This window comes from Fundulus heteroclitus, unplaced genomic scaffold (assembly GCF_011125445.2).
Source record: "Fundulus heteroclitus isolate FHET01 unplaced genomic scaffold, MU-UCD_Fhet_4.1 scaffold_38, whole genome shotgun sequence".
NCBI classification, from domain to species: domain Eukaryota; kingdom Metazoa; phylum Chordata; class Actinopteri; order Cyprinodontiformes; family Fundulidae; genus Fundulus; species Fundulus heteroclitus.
In genome coordinates this window covers 3007971-3028729 of record NW_023396792.1, presented here as the reverse complement: position 1 = coordinate 3028729, position 20759 = coordinate 3007971, and the positions used below count along the sequence as shown (strand labels likewise).

At 39.7% G+C, this 20759-nt stretch overlaps 1 protein-coding gene across 1 annotated transcript in view; it reads left to right on the top strand.

The window, feature by feature from the left end:
• The window catches only part of mrvi1 (murine retrovirus integration site 1 homolog), a 40919-nt gene that overhangs the window by 17901 nt on the left and 2259 nt on the right, over positions 1 to 20759 (top strand). Inside the window, exons 6-22 of the mRNA XM_021321771.2 lie at positions 1883 to 1989; positions 2072 to 2133; positions 2763 to 2936; positions 3140 to 3217; positions 3436 to 3479; positions 5573 to 5629; positions 6666 to 7112; positions 7227 to 7305; positions 10964 to 11084; positions 11204 to 11234; positions 14374 to 14514; positions 14643 to 14774; positions 17941 to 18094; positions 18296 to 18345; positions 18443 to 18577; positions 18829 to 18890; positions 19481 to 19603. Of these exons, the coding sequence (XP_021177446.2) occupies positions 1883 to 1989; positions 2072 to 2133; positions 2763 to 2936; positions 3140 to 3217; positions 3436 to 3479; positions 5573 to 5629; positions 6666 to 7112; positions 7227 to 7305; positions 10964 to 11084; positions 11204 to 11234; positions 14374 to 14514; positions 14643 to 14774; positions 17941 to 18094; positions 18296 to 18345; positions 18443 to 18577; positions 18829 to 18890; positions 19481 to 19603 (1997 nt within the window). The remainder of the gene's footprint in view (positions 1 to 1882; positions 1990 to 2071; positions 2134 to 2762; positions 2937 to 3139; positions 3218 to 3435; positions 3480 to 5572; positions 5630 to 6665; positions 7113 to 7226; positions 7306 to 10963; positions 11085 to 11203; positions 11235 to 14373; positions 14515 to 14642; positions 14775 to 17940; positions 18095 to 18295; positions 18346 to 18442; positions 18578 to 18828; positions 18891 to 19480; positions 19604 to 20759) is intronic.

Below are 20759 nucleotides of genomic sequence, written 5' to 3'. Positions count from 1 at the left end.
AAATCATTGTACATGCCAATGTGGCAAATGGGGCTAAGGGGAGGAAATGTGATATCAGTTTTTATCAGGGCCTTCACTCAGACTGTTCAGTTCACTCAGTACTAAGCACAAAAATGACTTGTTGACCTCACCACACCCATACAAGGCTGTCATCTTATGTGTTTTTGTTTGCTTAATGGCTCGCTTGCAGCCATTTTGTTATTACATTTCCCCTAGTGAGAAAAGCAAACCTATCTGATCCAACATATTTTGTGTTTCTGTAATGAGAGTGAAAGAACTGAGTTTTACTATGAAAATGCAGTCAAGTATACTTTTGCCCAGCATGCAAATATTTTACACTCATCTGTAGGAGTTTAAAAATATTTGCACCAACTTTTGTCAAAGGCAGTTTGTGTGCAGCGCAACTTATACGGTGCTCTATATCTCATCTAAATTTAAATCTACACGGGCCAGAATGAGTTAAAGTCCCTCAGTTCCGTATACCGTATAAACACACAAACTTTTAAAGTGCAAAACAGCACAACGTGATTGTCACATATTGTTCATAGTGTTATAGTGCTCTTAATTTTGATGCACAGAGTCACGTAACCATATGCACATGTAACTCTTTAAAATCAGTGTCAGGTATAGATATATTTGGAGATTATGACTAAAATCCTGAACCAGAGCAACATATTAAGATGAAGTTTAAAGCCAGTGTTACCTACAACATTAGAGATCCAGCAGACAAATTAAAAAAATTAAAAAAGACATAAAGAGTGGTGGAAGAATTTAACACAGATGTAGAATAGACATTTAGAAGCAAGTCATGAGTATAAAGCCAATTGCATAAAATCATTGTCTTTGCTGTGGTTTTGCTCATGTTGGAAGCTATTAGCTACTTAATTGCCTGCCCTGGTAAAAGCTTACAACAGGCAGTTCATTTTAGGGTTACACACTTTAACTCTCCTCCAGATCAATTTGCTATAGTTATTGCCTCTGTTTCTGACTGTAACCTCACCATTTCATCCTTCACATTTTGTACCTGTAAACAAACCTTTCCATTTCCGTTCACTTTCCTATTTTGCATCAGTTTTGTTTTCTTTTTCTATGTATTTCTTATGAATTGTAGAGGCAAACAGTCATAGTATCATGAAATATCATGTTTAGTGTAATTGTATCTTATCATCTGAAGATGTTGTATTAAATCCTAGGTCAGTTCAAGGTATTTGAATCCCATGAAATGCGACCCCCCTCATCAAACCTAAAAGCTCTCTTCGAAATGTCCCCACAGCAGAATAAGAGCAGAGTGTAGAAAAGCGTTTTAAATAGAAGGTTGTCAATTGGGTGAATTTTTACATGGTTATATAACAGATCCTGTAGCAGATGGCTTCAACGTGTTACTGAAAATATTGAATATAAAAAACATCTTTTTTTAACAGCTTTTATGGAAACGTTTGCATAGAAAGAGGAATATTTGAAAAGAGCAAGGAGGTCCATCCACTCCTGTGTTTTTCACTACCAGAACTTGTCTGATACGTCTGACTGTTTTTTTATTGTTTTCGGTTTAAACACGAGGAAAGGTGACTTAATTGACAGCTTTCAGCCACAGCTGGGGGAAAAAAAGTTAACATTTCTTATTTCCTAATGAAAGAAGTTTAAATTGCTAATCTACTTGAGCTCAGAGACTAGCCCATGTCTGTTTGTGATTATTTATTGCCACAGATCAGACGGTCACACTCCGCCATATTTAGATGCTGCAATGCAATGCCGAAACTGTGCTCAGACAGGGAGAAGAGCTGGGATGTCAGTCACTCCTGCAGCTCAGAGTGGGTCAGTCCAGGGTTTCTTTTACCGTCTTCCTGTTATAACTAAGCTCTTGTTTTGTTGGGTTGGGTTGCAGTCTACACCAGCCGAAAGCAAAGCCGTCATCATGGCCGCCCCCACCATCGTCTACCCGCAGAAGGCCGTCCTTGTCCAACAAGAGGGACGCTCCCTTGAGCAGGCCAGGTAATCGTCCTCCCAACGCATCCAACCCTTAAATGGATTTTGCGCTTTCCCTTCACTGAATCATCGCTGTGTCCTCTCTCAGGCCACACAGTCCCAGAGCTCGCCAGGCCAGAAACTCCTCTGGAGGACCCATCACCACAGTTGGTGGGTAAACCCCACAAAGGCTCACATGCTGCAGCTGGAATCTAAAAATAAACTCGATGAGAACTATTTAGTTTTGTGGTTTGGATTTACCAGTTTAATTCTGGAAGTATTTTCCATTTACTGTTTTCAGCAGTTGCTGCAAAATCAGCATAAAGCGCTTGTAAACTAGTCTTTTATCTGCAGCAGATGTGCTTCAAGGTCGTGATCTTGTCTCTAGCTTTACAGATAAATCTGATGGCACGTCCTCCCACATGCCTGAAATGCTTTTGATGCTTTGATTCCTTTCAGTCCTTTACGGCTTACCGCTGAATTATAACAACAGGTGATAAGAAAGGCCCTGCCTTTCTCTGGTGAATTGTGCACCAACATTTACAACTGGATTATTCCTTACAAGGAAACTTCAAATTTATCAGAGAATATGCCTAAATTGGTTGAAGATACAGCTTCAGCTAAACTCCCTCCAAACCACAGAGAGCGTGTTCAAGAATCTTGGGATCAAAAGTTTGCTATAGATGCAAAGACATTTTGAAATGCTGAATTCAAATTTCCCCAGTCATAGAAGTTGCAGAGACCAGAATAAATCTGCAGAAAAGTCTACACTGTGCATCACCTGTTTATTGTTCTCTCAGACAGCACCGGTAATGTGATTGACCTGGTGAAGGACCCACTTCCGGAGCTTCAGCTCTCTGAGGAGGATCGGCAGAAGAACCTGGAGCTTATCGAACAGGCCAAGATGGTCAGCGACCGCTTTCTGACCCGCCGGGGGCGACGATCCACCAGCAGCCTCACCGACTCACCCACAGGTGGTGCACGTATCACATCTGACATTCACCCTATCCTTAAAACTGTTATTTATCAGGCTGAGGTTGATGGATGAAAGGACATACCTTATCCTGTTCTATTAACTTCTTTAAAAAATATAAACCCTTGTGTTCTTTATTATATCCATTTAATATTTTTTATTTATCCAATTATTGTTTCAATGACAGACATTTTTTCCCCTCAGGTCTCTCTCCACCTCCAACACCATCAACGTCACCATCCTCGTCAAGAAGCAGCTCTGTCATTGGTCCGTCTCAGACTGGTTTGTACCTCACGTTATCTGGTTCCTCTCAATTTCATAGTTTTTAAAAGAAGTGTAAATCAATTCCTCGTTTCGTTTCAGTTGAGCACCAATGTTTTCGGGTCAAAATCTGCTTTCTTAAGTCTGAAACTGTCTCTCTCAAACCATGAGTCATGGTTGTTGATAAAGGCTTTCACTGGCCCTCTTTTCTAAGTTGCCTTCTTCTCTTTTGGCCGCAGGAACCACAGAGACCACAAATGGCTGCCCACAGTCAGTCAGTCAGGTAAAGAAACTGCTCGGACTTTGAAGGACGCCATGAGCAACACAAGTATTTCACAAAATATGCCGAGCACTTTTTTGTTTATATCCATTTGTCCTAAATAGAAAGCTGACCTTAATTAGAAAGCAAGGTGAGGCAAGGCAAGTTTATCTGTACAGGACATTTCAGCAACAAAACAAGTCACGCACTGCAAAAACGTATCTAAAAATAAGCAAAATGTTCTTAAACATAATATTTTTGCCATTGATTTGAGCAGGTAAATAAGATCATCTGCCAATGGAATGAGTATTTTGACCCCTAAATTAAGATAATTAGACATCCTGCACTTGAAATAAGATTATGGAGATGAATTGCGCCTATTTTAAGTGCAAAAATCTTATTCTATTGGCAGATCGTCTTATTTACCTGCTCAAATCAAGGACAGATACACTAATTTTAAGAAAACTGTACTTATTTTTAGTTCGGTTTTTGCAGTGCGGTGCTTTACGTGATGACAGTATAAGTACATTGCAGTGGCATAATACAAGATAGTAATGAAAAGATGGACAGCAGACTAAAAATAATGATGTTTCAGTTAATAGCTTAAAGGCAACACCTAAACAAATAGATTTTTTAACCTTGATTTTAAAGAAACTCTGGGTGTCAGCATTTTAGCAGTTTCCTGGAAGTTCCTCCAGATTAGTGGAGCATAAAAATTAAATGCTGCTTCTTCATGTTTGAGTTGACTTTAACCAGAAAACCTGATAAATCTGGAAAGTTGTTACAAAGAAAGATGTCATCTACTTGCACCTTGTACTCCTTCCCTACAGTCCTCATCAAATCAAGCCTTTCCCCCATAAGCCCTCTCATCACACAAATAGTCAGCCATTCATTACAATCTGGCCAGGTCAAATCCCCACATAAAGCCGCCATCATCAAATCCCTACTGAAAAATGCCTACCTCAGTCCTGAGGTGCTTTCCCACTCCAGTTTTTGAGGTGCTGGAAAACTCTGCTGCTGCTCAGCTGCAGGATCTCCTCCATCTATGGGATGTTTTAATCTGGTTTTTGCTCATAGTACAGTGGCAGCACCAGTGAGGGTCACTAATGAACTCTGCTGTAATGATGCTGGCCTTCTCCTTCTTGCTTAATCCACCTGATCTAAAACCAGCTTTTGACACATCTTTCTCAACTGCCTTCATTCTAACACTGGACTCACTGATGCTGCCCTGAAATGGTTTTCACCTTACCTGTCAGACAGAGCTTTAGTATGTCGACTGTGGCCAATGCCAAGTCCTGATTAGAACCTGCAACATATGGTGTCCCACAAGGTTCTACCCTTAATCTCTTCTCTTCATTTTGTACATGCTTCCTGGTCTGTGCCATTAATCGGCATCCGTCTCTATGCTGATGACACTCAACTCTACTTAGAGGCAGATACAAATCTCCCTTCTTCTTTAAGATTTTCACCAGGATCAATGTCTTCATCCTTCCACCCCTGCCTGACGGAAATACAAACACGGATTTGTCAAAACCTTCTCAGATTAAACATTACCAAAACCGAAGCCATATTGGTTAGCACTCGTAATCAGATCCGATCATCTTCCGTAGCCCGTGTCTCCTTTTCCAGTCAAGTCATTCTTCTCTCAACAACCGTGAATGTTTAAAACTTGTTTCATTGACCTTAAGAATCTCTCCTGAGTTTGTCCTTATCTCTACCTTACTGATGCTCCGCAGAGAGTTGCTGCTTTTTAAAAAAGCCTTAAAGCCGTTTCTTTTTAAACAAGCATTTCCCACTGATCCATGACTTTTTATTTTACTACATTTTCATTTTGTACTGTTGTTATTGCTGTATCATGTCACACTTTGATATATTTTTTTAAATGAAAAGTGCTTTATAAGTAAGATTTATTTTATTATTATTATTATAGCAGCAGTAATCTTTAATGTATTTTGGTGCTAAGCCATTTAGTGAGTTATAAACTAACATAAGTAATTTAAAGTCTGTTCCTCGAGATTCCCCGAGGCAGTGTAAGGACTTCAGAACTGGGATGATGTACTCTAGAAGTATGATAATCATCTAGTGATATTTATTAACACATTATTTTTATGTTGTAGCATTTAGAGGTGCCAACAGGGAGAGAGCAGTCTGATTTAAAGAACCAGGATCAGGAGGTGAGTCACAGAACTGCTGCATGTTTAAAACTTCTCCTTTGAAACAATAAACAATACAAATGAACCAGTCCTATTTCTCTTATTAAACTGGGCAAATGTTATTTATTGCTTTATATTTACATGTAATTACGTTACAACAATAGTTTCTTTCTTTTTGTCTTTCTTTCTTTCTTCCCTCCTTCAGAAGGTGAACTTAACAAAACTGGATGGCTATCATCTGCTGTCATTAACGTCTTTGATATATTGCACAAAATAAATGTTTGTGATGTATTCTTTACAGATTATTGTTACTTTGTAAAAAAGTGAACACAGTGTTTCTGTAATTAGCATATATTGGTCTAAATGAAAAGAGCTGTGACTTAGATGTACCTTTGATGGGCATCTATGTCCATCAAAGGTACATCCAACATCCATTCTGCTAAAGTCAGATGGTCCTTTTTTTACTTCATCTCCAGCCTTGTGATCATAGATGATTATCCAAGTTTTAAAGGACGTGATTTGAGTTGGTTTGCTAAATGCGAACATTAAACAAAGACTGGTTGAGAAGTGGTTAACTAACACACTGGTGGCACAGTATCATATAGGTGATAAAAACCATTCACTTCTTCATATTACATTTTTTAAATATGTGTCTCTTCATCTCACTACCTCTTCAAAGGAATCCTATACAAAAGCATGTATTTTATTTAAGTTTACATTTAGAATATATTGCACATTGGCACAACAGTTAGAGGCTACTACCAACCAATGCTGTCTTTATCAAGGCCGGAAAAGCTATTTCAGATGTTTCAGCTGTTTCTATCTGTCATTAATGTTATTAAAATATATAAATAGAATATTGACCCTATATTTGTGTGGCTTGAGAGGTGAATTAGATATGTAAGGCTCTGTGGCCTTCGTGAAACTTCCCTGTATGTCTGTTTTTTGTTGGTTGCATGCAGAATTTGAGAGGCTATCACTTTTAGAAATGTGTGGATTTCTCTCATCCGAACACAACAGCAATGATAAATGTTGTATTCATCTTGCTAAACCCTAGGATGAGCCGTCGGTGGACTATAAGCCCGTTGAGAAAAGAAAAGTGTCCTCTGGAACCCTAACGCCTCGCTTCGCTGTTCAGAAGGAGAACCGTGACCTGACCAGGCCTAAGAGTCCTCAGGCAGTCAGCAAAGCCGATGAGGTTTCAGGCCGAAACCCAAACACGACCCCAGCCACAGGGGTGGCCAAGCCTGTCCCCAGACCCCCTACTCAGCGGGCCCCCTGCACAGCGGAGATCAAAACTATTGGTGCTTTCCCTCCGCTGATGAGGGCTGTGTCGTGGGATGCCGTTGGCAGCATTAATTCAAGAACTGGAGCCCCTGGTTTCCCACCAGCAGTCGACGAGGTTTTCTCAGATAAATCCAGAGACGGTGTGTACAAGTCCTCATTGTACAAGGATCTGCAAGCCCAACCAGGCAGCATCCAGAAACTGTCCAAACTTAGAGAGGTATAAAATATACCCTGCAGACTGCACTGCAGAATCATTTTTGCAGACTTTCCATATTTAGCCATGTCTTGTTTTGGATGTTTTAAGAGGGAACGTTTTTGTTCCTGTTCCCAGGAGCACAAGCTGATGCGTAACCAGAGTATAGTTGGCTGCAAGTTACCGGACCTGAGTGAAGCTGCTGAGCAGGAAAAAGGTAACGACACTGAGAAACACACAGTAGTTATATAGAACAGAAAGTGCTTTCTCTCAGCTGTACATTCAGCACCACCAGTAAGGGCATGCACTTCCTGAATCGCAGAGAAAATGTGTTCCTGCACTAAAATGCTAATGGACTGTTTTTTGTTTTTTGTTTTCTGTACAGCCCATTTACTGGCAAACAGGGAAAGAAAATTTTATTTCTTATCAGCAGATGGCATGATTGCTAAATTATGTGAGCCAAAGACCACTTTTTATGGGACCGGGCAATTATTCTGTGAATTTATGTACTTTTAGAGGGAGACTGAGCTTTAAACTGTGGACTGTAAACACAAAGCTGTTTCTGTTTCTTTTTGAGAAAACATATTTAAAGGACTTATTATTCAATTAGACTTTAGACTTTCTTTATTGTCATTTTGTATGCACAGAGTGCATACAGAACGAAATTTCGTTTCCATACAGCTAAGAAAAATTGCAGTAACTCTACAGGATACCTTGCAGTGAATTACAGTACAGGATAAAAATGCTGTAATAAATTGCAGTCAGTTACAGGATAAGTTTCAATTGACTTCCGGATAAAGTGCAGCAGTGAACAGTAGGCAGTTGAAATGTAAACAAATGTAAACAAATATGCAACAAATGTAAACAAATATGCAGTAAGTTTCCAATTAATAATTCCAATTCATTATTTCATTCAGTAAACGGGATATGAACATAACGCATAATATGAACAAAACAAGACACAAAATGTCACGATTCCAAGGTGTTTGATTATTTATCCGTGCATCTTGCAGTTCCCCAGCCTGGTCTTTTCCTTCAGCTGTTTGAGATCCTGTTGATTACTTCCCAGTGTTCAGTTCCTGGTTTCTGTTTCTCCGTGGCTGGATTCTCTGTTTGTCACTCCGTTGCTGGCACTGTGGCTTTAAGTTTTTTTGTAATTAAATTTACTACCCTTCGTACCCTTCATTCAGCTATGCAGCCGATATCCGAGCCCAGCCAGTCGGCTGTGGAGGCAGAAGTTAACCAGGATTTCTTGTAAGTGGTGCCCAGGCCCCCACTCCAGCAGCAGGCTTAGCTCCAGTGGTTTCATCTGGCTGATGCCTCCACCCAGTCCCTGGGGGAGGGGGAGGGGGGGTCGTGCCGATGCCTCCACAGCTCCTCGCTGCCTCAGAGCCGTCCCTTCTTTGCCTGCTCCATGCCACCTGACGGCACCCGAGCCGATTCCTGGTTTCCTCCATGGGGGTGTCCAGATGAACACACCTCATGTTCCTGAGCTCTTTCTTGGGTTCCTGGCTGGGTTTTTGTCAGAGCTTCTCAGTGGTCTCCAGCCACCTCCGGAGCTTCTTTGGGTTTGCCAACACCGTTGACGAAACTCCAAGGTTCCTCCTGCATCGCGTGCCAGAACTCTGTTCCTCGTCGGGACGGGCTCTCGGTCGCCTGCCGGAACTGTTTGTTTTGTTTGGACTCTTTGCACTTTGGGTCCTAAACCACCACAAATCATGACACAATTAATAACAAGGAGCGGGAAGAAGAAAAAACTTATAATCTGCCGCTTCTCACAAAAAATCTATTCACTTTATAAACTAAACATGGGCCAACCAACTACAGACATACTCCTTTGGAAAAAGCAAACAGTAAAGAAAGGAAACATAATCATTAATAATAATATAGCCCTACACGTAATCAGTATAGTTTTTTATATCTTGACAGCATAATATATTTTACTAAAGTTTAAAGTTGATTTACTCTCTTTTGTTTGTTTAGATAGATTATTTCACAGATTATTTCCATAAACAGCAATAAAACACTCCATCAGACTACCTCTGACTTTAGCTGTTTTTTTAATCTCTGAAATCTCTTTTTCTTTATACTGATTTGTATTATAAACCTAACTTGCAAAATATGACAGTGCATCAAGTCATACAATTTTAAATATTGGACTCATTGGATCTCTGTCCTGTTTTCTACTTTTGATTCTTACAGCTCTTTGTTGCAAAATAGAAATGGAATTGGTATTTGTTTTACAAACATTCCCCCAATATTTTACACAAGTCAAATAAGGAAGAATAAGCAAATGTAAACCAAGCTTCAGCATTCATCACCTTCTGTAATTATTCAACTTTCTTTCATATTTAATCTTTATACTGATGTATGGTTTTTCATCAACAATAACACTCAGAGATTAAATCTCTCTCACACCCTTGAGCACCCTCAACATCAATCAGTAAATAATGGGAAATCTCTTTTACGAAATATTGTATAGTTAGTTTTTGTGTGTCCATTTATAGTTATGGTCAGCCATGTTTTTTTTTAATCCTTTTTAAATCCTTTTTAACCACATCCAACATGTGTCAAATTTTCACCTGAGTAGAACAAAATGGTGTCGTGTGAAAAATCATCTTTGGAGATGTCTGGATACATGAACAAAATCATTAATAAGTAAAATAAAAAGTTTTGTCCCGACGACTGGCCCCTGGGATACTCTACAGTTAACCTGATATCATTTTTGTAACATTGTTTATCTCTACAAACTGTTTTCAGTTTTCTAAATAACTGGATACTCGTTGTTGTGCTAGTCCTTGAACATACTGTGTTCAATAATATCAAATTCTTTTTTTTTTTTTTTTTTTTTTTTGTCTCTGGTCTATTGCAGCAGTTATTTCTTCAACCATGTCCATCAAGCCCATAGATGTTGATTGATTTTTACAAAACTCATTACTACATAAAATGTTCTACTCATTTATAAATTAACACTGGACTAAATGCATAAATATACGGTACATTATATAAATATACAGACAATACACAGGAAAACTGAGTTGTATACCTGAGGGATCCTTATATTCCGGATGCGGATGTAAACGGATCCTGAAAAATTGGCGAATCCATATACAGAAAATATGTGTGTATGTGATCCCCCACATTTCCTACTCTAGATCTCTTCATACGTGCGTGTCATTTGTAAAGAGAGGAAACAGCATATTTGTCACCATATTTCTAAATTTAAATTGTTTTTTTCTGCTTTCATACTTTTAGGAAATCTTCCAGTAGAAAAGGATGGACTACAAATCTATGTGAATCGCTTATATCTAAATAACAGTGAATACCTTATTTGCACAGGCTTTGACAATAGACATTATTTCTTTTTTTTATTTTAGAAAGAAAAAAGTTGAAATTCTCCTCAACACTAATTTTGAAATCAACCTTCGATTTAGGGAGATTTGTCGTAAGGTTTGGGCCTACATTTACAAAAAATTGTTTCATTCATCTACTACTTTCTATTTATGTAAAATTTCAAAGTTGTCTCTAACAAAATAATTTGGAAGACTTTTCTTTGATTATTTGCATCACGCCGTTTGAAGTTCCCCACTGACCCTTCATATTATTTCTCCTTTTACTTAGTAAATTGCTGTAGGAGTTTTATTTACATCTTATAAAAATCCATACTAACTTGTTTTTATATTTCCCATCAGCCTCGTTAGTTCTTAATTTTAAGAGGTGCACTTGTATAAATGTTATTTTCCCTATGGACATTTCTTAATCCTTTTGTTGTCCATAGTTTATTAGAAACATTTTTATCGGAAAAACACCACAAGCTGCAGTTTTTGCCAGATTTTGCAACACCATCATGACAGAATCATTTAATGTGTGTGCAGGACCTCCACCTTCTGCAAATACCAGCAGCAGCGAGGAGACAAAGGAGAAGTCTGACTCCATGCCAAACATTTCAGATGTGATGCTGAGAAAACTCAGACTTCACCGAGGTCTGCCAGGCTGGTGTGTATCTTTTGACTTTTTTGTCTCAAGGGATTAAAACAAATCCTTCTCCTCTCTCGGCTGCATCTGTAGAAGTATATTCATTCCTTCGTTAACAGGGTTTTCTCTTTTCTTTCCAGTGCGCCCCCGCTCACCGAGAAAGAAGTTGAGGTCAGTATCAATTCTCCGCTAATTGTAGACTTTGTATTGTAATGTATACATTTAGACACAGCCTTAAAGACACAAAAAACAAACTAACCCATTTCAACGAAGTCGCTATTCAAGCATGACAACAGAAGCAACTAATCCGGTCCTAGCAGCACCTCTGAAGCTGCTCAGTGATAACATTTCATAGCATCCTTGTTTAATCTGTAGAAACAAATTGACAATTTCTTGGAGAATTTTTACACTCACTTTTGGGTTTTTTATGTAATTCCTAAAAAACACTCTTCTGAAGTTGCATGGTAACTCGTTAACCAAGTTTCAATTCGGGAACATTTATGTCACAAGAAAATTTACAGATTTCTTTAAAATATTTATTCAAGCTTTCAAGCAGATTGTTGTTGCATGCATTGATTAATACTGTTGGTTGTTCTTGATTTAATAATTGTTTACATGGGGCAAGTGATGCAGACGTTATGAACACCGTTACTGATCTGACTTTGTCCCATTATTCAGCAGCCGTTGGAACGCTTTGAGCAGCGTGACATCCTAAAAGCTCGAAACCACAAACCCAAAAAAATAAATAAAAGCATAGCAGTCTTGTTGGTGAATATTCTGAGTCATCCAGGTCATGATAAATCAAAAAAAGATTAAAAAGCAAAACAACCTGACTTCTATTCTGAAGCTGAAGACATTTTGCTTCCCATCCAGGAAGCTTTCTCAATTAAAAATGTCTGGAGTAGTGTGGAGTTTCCAGCTCCATTGATACAGACTGGATTAATAGCAGTCTTCTATGTAGCCCTCTTTTCATTGAAGTAAAAGGCCAATATGGAGTAATTGATCAAAAGGAATGTTGCATATCAGGTTTTATTTATGTTTACAAGGATAGATAGTACCTGAGAAAAAGAGTTTAAAATATATTTTAGTCGTCTTTTAAGGTCTCACAAAAGCAGTAGATGCACAGCAGCTCATCAATTCTAACCTGGCCAGCCAGAGTGATAATGTGTAGCACTCTCCGTTCTGCACATTATCAATCTGGCCCTTACCTGCTTCCATCGAATCTGTTCAGGGAAAGGAGGGACGTTCAATAGAACGTCCGGAGCTGATTGGGCAAAGCGACACCTAGTGCCCCACCACCAAATGTTGGTTTTAGCCAATCACAGTTTTTTTTTTTTATTATTTAAGCAACAGGCGCCATGAGAAACTACATGTTACACTGGTCAAGGCGCTTTCTTGCTGTTCTACTATCAAAGTTGAAATCATGGATTCTTGCAAGACAGATGTGATAGCAGCAGCTATGTTTATGTTGATTTAGCTGTGGGCTCGGCTGGCAGCTCTTGCTTTCGTCACAGCTTGTATGTCCCGCCTTAAACCATAATACTGCAACGTGATTGGCCCAAACTGTTTTTGGTTCGGTCACAAATGGTTGAACACCCAAATACCACCGGAAATTCAGCTTGCAGGCAAGGTTACATCAATTCGGCAGACAGAATGAATGAAAAAAAATTGTTCATCCCTTTTTGTGAGATTAGAGTTAATAGGTAAACAAAAGACACAAACCTTTTTTTTTTTTTTGCTGTAAAACACATACGTTGAGAACATGTCTTAAAGGAACTAAAAACAAAGTTGTAATCTTTTTAACTGTCTTTAAAAACCAAATGATTGTTTTCTCATAATGATCTAGTTCATTTTTCTAAAGTAGGATTTTGTGTAGTTGTTATCAGCAGTTGTTATGGTCTCGGCATTTGAATGGCTGCCTGACGGACCTCAGTTTGGAGGAAGTGAGATTAACTCAACAGCTTGTCAAGATGACATCAGTTCCAGGGAAAGTATTTGCCTTGATAAAATAATCTCAAAATGCAAATCATATATACCTTCCTGGAACTCTAAATTTGTAACAATATCTAGGCTAAAAACACCAAATCTGAGAGGCATACTCATTGGGTGTCTTGAATAACTGTGTATTATTTAATATGAACTGCTGTAATGTTTCTGGTTAGTATATAACTTTTGCATTAGAAGCCATGTAAGCCCTTTAAATATTGTATTTGCAATGAATGGTTTTAAATAAAAAAAAATGCTCCTGTAACAAATAGCTGACCAACTTTGTCTTTAGTAGAAATTAGGGCGTATTTTGTTTTAAATAATCAACTTATCTGAAGCAGACATAGTGCGCACATGGTAGCGTTGATCTGTTGTGAAGCTATTTTGTGTTGAGTTGTTTTCGGGGGGGGGGGCAGAAATCTGCTTTGGAACGGCGTATTCTCTGACTCACTGTTTGCTCACCCTGCTGACGACAATAAATCCCTGTTTGTCCAAACTTAGACCACTTAAACATCTGGCTACTGCAGGCGAGACACTGAAAGCTGAATAACTCCTAAGAACCTACAAAAGAAACCCTTCAAGAAGCAGGATGAGCCCTGAACTTTCAGAGCAAAAAATGAAAACATGTCTTTTTGTTCCTTTTTACGAGACAACACATCCACATTCTGGCTGTTATCGCTTACATATATAAGTCCTAAAGAAACAAGTGACAGAAACTCAACGCCCTCAGTAAGTTGTTACCTTTAAGCAGTGTGTCGTGTTCCTACGGGGGAAACAGATGGACCGGCTGAACCCTTTCCGTGCGTTTGTGATAAACTGGTCTGCAGCCAAACTGCTTAATTACGCAGTTGTCACAAAATATATCCCCGCCTGGAGCTGCCGCTGTTCTGTCAACAGGAAAGTGTTTTTCTCTCCCTGATCAGGCCGAAGAGAGTCACAGCGATTTCCTGTGGAGAAAATGCAAACACTGGTGACGCTGTTGTACTCCGGCTGCAGCTCCTCTCGCTGCTCTCTCGGGGATGCGTCTGCATCAGGACAGTCAGAGGTCGCATATTTCCTCCCAGCGGTGGCCCCCCGTGTTGGAAAATTGAACTGAGTGGCTTTGATCAACAAAGCAAAACACCGGGAGGTCAAATGTCAGACTCACAGCTTGTTCCCCACGCTTGGGGTCACTGGATTCTACCCCGCGTATCGCTAAAACCTCTCCTCATTTAGCTGCGTATTTGCCGCACTTCGGACACCACCTAATAAGAAGTCCGGGCTTCTGCAGTTTAATGACGTGTTTTTTTAATGCGTGAGTTAAAGGATAATTGCCTCTCTGCAGAATGCATTCGTCCAGCTCTCGCTTGCATTTCGCAACGACAACTACACCCTGGAGACGCGGCTCAAGCAAGCCGAGAGGGAGAGGAACCTGACGGAGGAAGACACGGAGAAAGAGCTGGAGGAGTTCAAAGGCTCCCTGAAGGTCGGCCCTCAAAAAAACAGAAGCATTATGTCCATGTTTCCCTTCCTAGACACTCTTGTTTGTGAGCTAGAGGCATGGTTACAAGGTGGACACTGATGTAACTTGTGGCACGATGTTGCTTATTGCAGATGACTGCACCGCAGTGGCAGAACATGGAGCAGCGGGATGCCTACGAACGGCTCATAGAGACGGTGGCGGTGCTGTACCGACTGACAACGAGGCTCTCCAGCAGAGCAGAGATAGTTGGAGCGGTTCGGCAGGTGCAGTAACACAAACACATACGGCACTGTGCAAAAGTCTCGAGTCATCCTTCCTCTCTTTACAAATTTGCTTTCAAGGAGCCAGGCTTTGCATGATCTGATGTTTCTCTTTGAAGGGCCCTCATATGAACCCTGCAATTGCAAAAAAATGATCAAACTAAGTTTCATTTAGTCACATGACGATGATTACCAACAAATTTCACCTTAAGTCACTTTGTGAGACAGACAAACCAAATTTGTATCCACAAATATACAATCCAGTTTGGTCCAATTTCATTACAAATCAATCCAATTTATTCAACTACATTTTAACCAAATATTCAGATTCAGCAGCCTTTAACAAGGGATGAGCCCACTGGATTCTCTGTAAATGAAAATGAATTCTAGTAATCAAATGCATCAGTCAACAGCATGTCTGCCATCTTCTTTCTAAGAACCAATAGAAACAGCGAGGGTGTACAAATTTTTTTTATAGACATCCTTTTCATGTTAATTTATGAATAGACAGTGGTTTAAGTTAGATTTGAATGATTATAAAAACCTGTTTGGGAAAAGAATATGTGCTGACAAATAAATCCCTAGAATTCAAACTTTGTTTTACTTTCTTTTAATCAATGAGATGGATGTATTTTTTTTTACTGTGAGCAACAGCCAAATGCAAATTACTTGCCGTGTAAAATCCTAACCTGGTGTATATAGTATATAGAGGAAGAAGTTCTAAGATGGCCATCAAACACTTAATTGCTCACTGACTCTTTTGAGCATGCGAAAGACGGAACTGTATGCGTAATCATTTGCTTTGATTCCCAAAAGCTTCCAAGGTATACGCTGTACCTATAACCATACGGGTAGATAAGGAAGTATGGATATCCACAACAGGTTCCCACTGAGATACAACGCTTTTAGAAAGTGTGCTAAAGAAAACTTTACTATAATTTGGGATTATATATACTCTGATCAGTGATGTCACACTAGGCATTGAAGATTTAACCTAGACGGCTTAACTTTTAACCTTAAATAATAATACTAATGATTATTATCATTAGTATTATTATTATTATTATTATTATTTTATTATTATTATTATTATCATTATTATTATTATTATTATTATTATTATTATTATTATTATTATTATTATTATTATTATTATTATTATTATTATTATTATTATTATTATTATTATTATTAATAATAATAATACATTTTATTTAAAAGCGCCTTTCAGGTCACTCAAGGACACTGTACAAATCAAGTAGCATAAAACAATGAAGCAAGATGAAACAACAAACATTAAAGGTTACAATGAACCGCAATCATACAGTATGCATGCTTGACCAGATGGGTTTTGAATTTAGATTTGAACTTGTGGAGGGTGTCGGTATTGTGGATGTCCGGAGGGACGTTGAGGTGCTGAAGCAGGAAGGAGGAACAGTGAAGTGATGGAGGAGGATCTAAGGGTGCGGGAGGGAGTAGCTATGTGAAGGCGATCAGAAAGGCGGGGGGGGGGGGGGGGGGGGGGCAAAGTTGTGGATGGCCTTGAATGTGTACAGAATAATTTTAAATTCTATTCTGAATCTGAAAGTGGGAGCCAGTGGAGCTGCTGTAGGACTGGGGTGATGTGAAGAAATGAGGGGTTTTGGTAGTAAGGTGAGCAGCTGAATTCTGAGCCACTTGTAGCTTATGGAGAGATTTTTGAGGAAGGCCAAAGAGAAAAGAGTTGCAGTAATCAATGCAGGAGGTGACAAGAATGTGGAGAATTGAAGCACAGTGAGGGCAAAGGGAGGTGCAAAGGTGATTAATGTTGCGTAGATGAAAATAGGCAGAACAGGTGACGTTACTGATGTGAGAGGTACAGGATAGAGTGCTATCAAGAATTACACCCAGACTCTTACATCTGAGGTGAGGGGGAGACTAATGAACCATCAAGTGAAAAGGGACAAACTGTCATCTTTGGATAATATAGATTTGGTTCCTACAAAGAGGAGCTCAGTTTTTTCACTTTTCAATTTAAGGAAGTTGGAAGTGAACCAAGAATTTATTTCAGAAATGGAGGAGGTAAAGGAAGAAGGAGGGATTGTGGAACTTGTCTTAAATGAAAGATAGAGTCATCTGCATACATAACAATGACAATAGATGTTGAATTTCCAGAAGATTTTGCAGATGGGATTGCAGTAATAAAAAAGTAGGGGTCCCAGTACAGAGCCCTGGGGGATGCCGGTTGTGGCAGGGGATGGATGGGAACACTGGTCACGCTAAATTGGTTCAACATGAGTCCTTTAGCCCGGGGTAAGGTAAGAATAATACCAGTCAAAGGGGGGGGGGGGAGTGGGATGCCAATTGACGATAATCTATGGTGAAGGATGGAGTGAGAAATTGTATCAAAGGCCGCACTAAGATCCAGAAGAATGAGAACAGAAGGTAGATTATGTCGTAAAGTTTATTATGAGTTAAATGAGAATGAAGTTGGGAGGCAACAGTTTTTTTTCGAGTACTTTGAAGATAAAGGGTAAATTAGAAATGGGGTGTAGATTATTGTAGTTGTTGGTATCTGAGCCTGATTCTTTCAGTATAAGAGTGATAATAGCAGTTTTAAAGAGAGTAGGAAAGATGGCTGTGATGAATGGAAGGAGAGCTTGAAGGCAAGGCTTGACCATGGCTGTTGGGACTGGATCAAGCATACAGGTGGAAGATTTAGATTTACAGATGATTTCAGAGATTTTAGAAATGTTTAGAAGTTGAAAACTAGAAAATGGCTGAGAGGTGAAATGCTAGGAGACAAACATTGGTGGATCCTAAATTTGGCTTTTAATCGTTCATTTATTCAAATAGACACAACAGTGCCTGACACTCAGAATGATGGCTTCACATCTTCATGGATAAAGTTTGTGTATTTAACTTCCTTGGGTTTCCTTTTTCCAAATTGGTCTGAAATCCAAATTGGTCGATTTTGTCACAAGAACATCAACACACAAGAACCACTAGAAAAGCTGAGAGTCACATGTTGTTTTATAGGTTAAAGACTATACCTGAACTTGATTTCAGGGTATTGCAAAGTAAAGTCTGGCTCATAACTTTAAAGCTTAACGTCAGCACATAGACAGTGAATGCTCAGTTCCTGTCTCTGTGGCCTGATGGATGTTTTTTTTTTTTTATTGTCAAACAGGAGAAACGTATGAACAAAGCCACTGAGGTGATGATGCAATATGTGGAAAATCTAAGAAGGACATATGAGAAGGACCACGCAGAGCTGATGGAGTTTAAGAAACTGGCTAACCAGAACTCAAACCGCTGTTATGGAGCAGCCGTAGACGCTGGAGGTAGGACAATGTGCTTGCAGATAAAAGGGAAATTAAAAAAAACATTATTTTTTTAAGTTATTTACTCTCCTGCTTCAATCCTGCATCATTTTCTATCCAGAAACATTCCACTTTTAGGACTAAATAACCTCTGTACAGGTAGAAAGCTGATGCTGCCTTCTGTTTCTCTTATTATTTATTTCAACGTGTGTTTTAATCAAGACGACGGGGTTCCACGGTCATCAAGATCCATGTCCCTCACCCTTGGAAAGGTGACCGGTGACGTTTTCACTCTCACAGTTACATCTTCATGTGAAAACACAGCACCACGTTCCATCCCTCTTTGTTTTTCCGCCTCGTCATTCGCAGGCCTTGCCCAGACGCAGGGTGAGCGTGGCAGTGGTGCCTAAGTTTAACCTCCTCAACATCCCGGGTCAGAGCCCAGCAGCTGCCGGCCCAGGTTCAAACGTGGGTCTCACACCGGGTCCTGCTCTTCCTGTCCTGGTAGGTTGTTCCTGTCTTGTTGGGAAATGATGGGAAATGATGTATGAAGCATTTCGTGCAATGACACCCACACTGCTGTACTCAGTACCTCAGCCCGTCGGAGATGATTCAGCCTTTTCAAGACAGAAATGAACTAACTGATGTGACAGACAGCTTTTTATTGCTATTTTAGAGCCTGGATTTAGCTAAAAACAGGCCTGACGCCTAGTTTTGCTGACGAAATACCTAACTTGTATCACTTTCCTCTTTAGTGTGAAGCAGCTGATGCGAAAAGCAGCACTCCCACAGAAGCGGTTCAACCGGCAGGAGAGTGGTATGTTTGCTTAAACACTCAACACGCATGTTTAATCTTCCAGGGGCCATTCCTGCAGTGTTGGACATGATGTTCCAGGAGAAATCCTGAACCTCTAATCATTTCTTATCAAAGCGTTTTGTGCTACGTTAGGAACTTTGGGTTGTCTGTGTGCCCTGCAGGATGTGCTTTATAGTGCGGTCAAAAGCCAGAGTGAGCTAAACCTACCTCTAGAGGCATAAAACAATAATAGTCAAGATTTAATCTAAACATTTAGGGGGAAAAAAAGAGGCTGACAAAGGCCAGGCTCAGGACTCCAGTGATATTGTGCTCATAAAGTAAGCTTCAGTCAGTCTCTCGTATGTCTGAGCCAGAGGTTCTCTGTGAGGAGAATAACAAACGTGCCATCTCCACTTGTTCTGTTTGTGTCCAGCGTGTCTGTGTCGGTGCTGCTAATGCACTAATCCAGAGCTGCAGCGTGTCCATTAATAAGGCCTGCCTACTTTGTTTTGATGGAACCTTACTCTAAAGTGTTTTATAACGTCTGCCGTGATAGCGGCGGTGCTGTCCAAGGCTGACTGCTCCGTTCTTTCCTATCCCAAACAATGCAGTGGAAAGAGTGGGACGGAGCCGGAAAGCGAGCCCGTCAAGCCACCAGTCAACTTGGAGGAGATCAGAGCTGAGATCAGAGCCGAGATCAAGGCGAAGATCGAGGAGGAAGCGTACAATAAAGGGTGAGGCCTTCTCTGTTTTTGTGTTGGGACATTTTTATTGACCATAAATCATTGGTTGTGTAACCGCACAGAAAATGAGAGTTTGCTAGCCCTGAAAAGTGGATTACTGAAACAGCTGACACTCAAACAGCTGTGCCCTTTATGTGTTCACTGATTCTAATTTACCGTCAGAGCTTGAAGAGGTCCAAAAATGCCTGTGCCAGAGAAAATAGCTCCCTAAAAGCTTGTTTAAATCAGAGGTTAAGATAAAAGGCATTAGAATTAGAGGGAGCCTTCCAGAGACATAAGAAACCCATTTTGATTGACAGAATCTGTCTATTTTGTGTAATAACGTTTATTGAACTCCGGTTTTCAGCATCCAGAGTGGTTAGTGATGAAAATCCAACAGGAGAATATTACTTTTTTTTTTTTATTAAAACATTTGCAGGAGGGAAATCCCAGGAAAACATATTACCTTTGGAGAAACACAACGGATCTCAGACGTCTATACATTCCTTTTAAAATGCCATGCTGCTTTTGTGTGAAAATCCCAGGTTAATTTTCAAATTGCACAATTCAACTAAAAGACTAAAAAAGTCGTTTGGATTCAGTTTCAGCATTTCGTCTTCCTGAGTTGACTCCTGCCACCAGTCAGAGGGAATCTAAGTCAGAGAGGGGTTTTCCAGATATTTGCTTACATCCATTAGTTAAAGCCATCAGAGAGGATTACAAAAGATCAAAAGGAAGTCATTACACAAAGGTATTAGTCAGGAGAAGGTAACACAAAAAGAGAGAGTCGTGACTTTTTCTACATTTTGTTTTTGTCTATAGACAGTGCTCAACATCCTACCTAGTGGTTCAGTTTCGCTTGTTGCTCCTTTAGGAAGAGCAGGAGTTTCTGGGAATTGAAACTCAATCAGGTTGCAATAAATCCAGACCTCACACACTTAATCTAGAAAAAGATGTAATGGTCTGATGAAACCAAACTTAAACTAATGGGCCACAATTTGTAAAGGTATGTTTTAGCAGAAAGCTAAACAGTGCATCACCAGAAGAAGACCTTGCTCACAGTGAAACATGGTTGTGGCAGCATCATACTCATAAACAGACCCAAATACCAGTCAGTTCAGACCCCAGACCATGAGGAATCTCCTCTGTGAGGACGGGTTTTATTTTT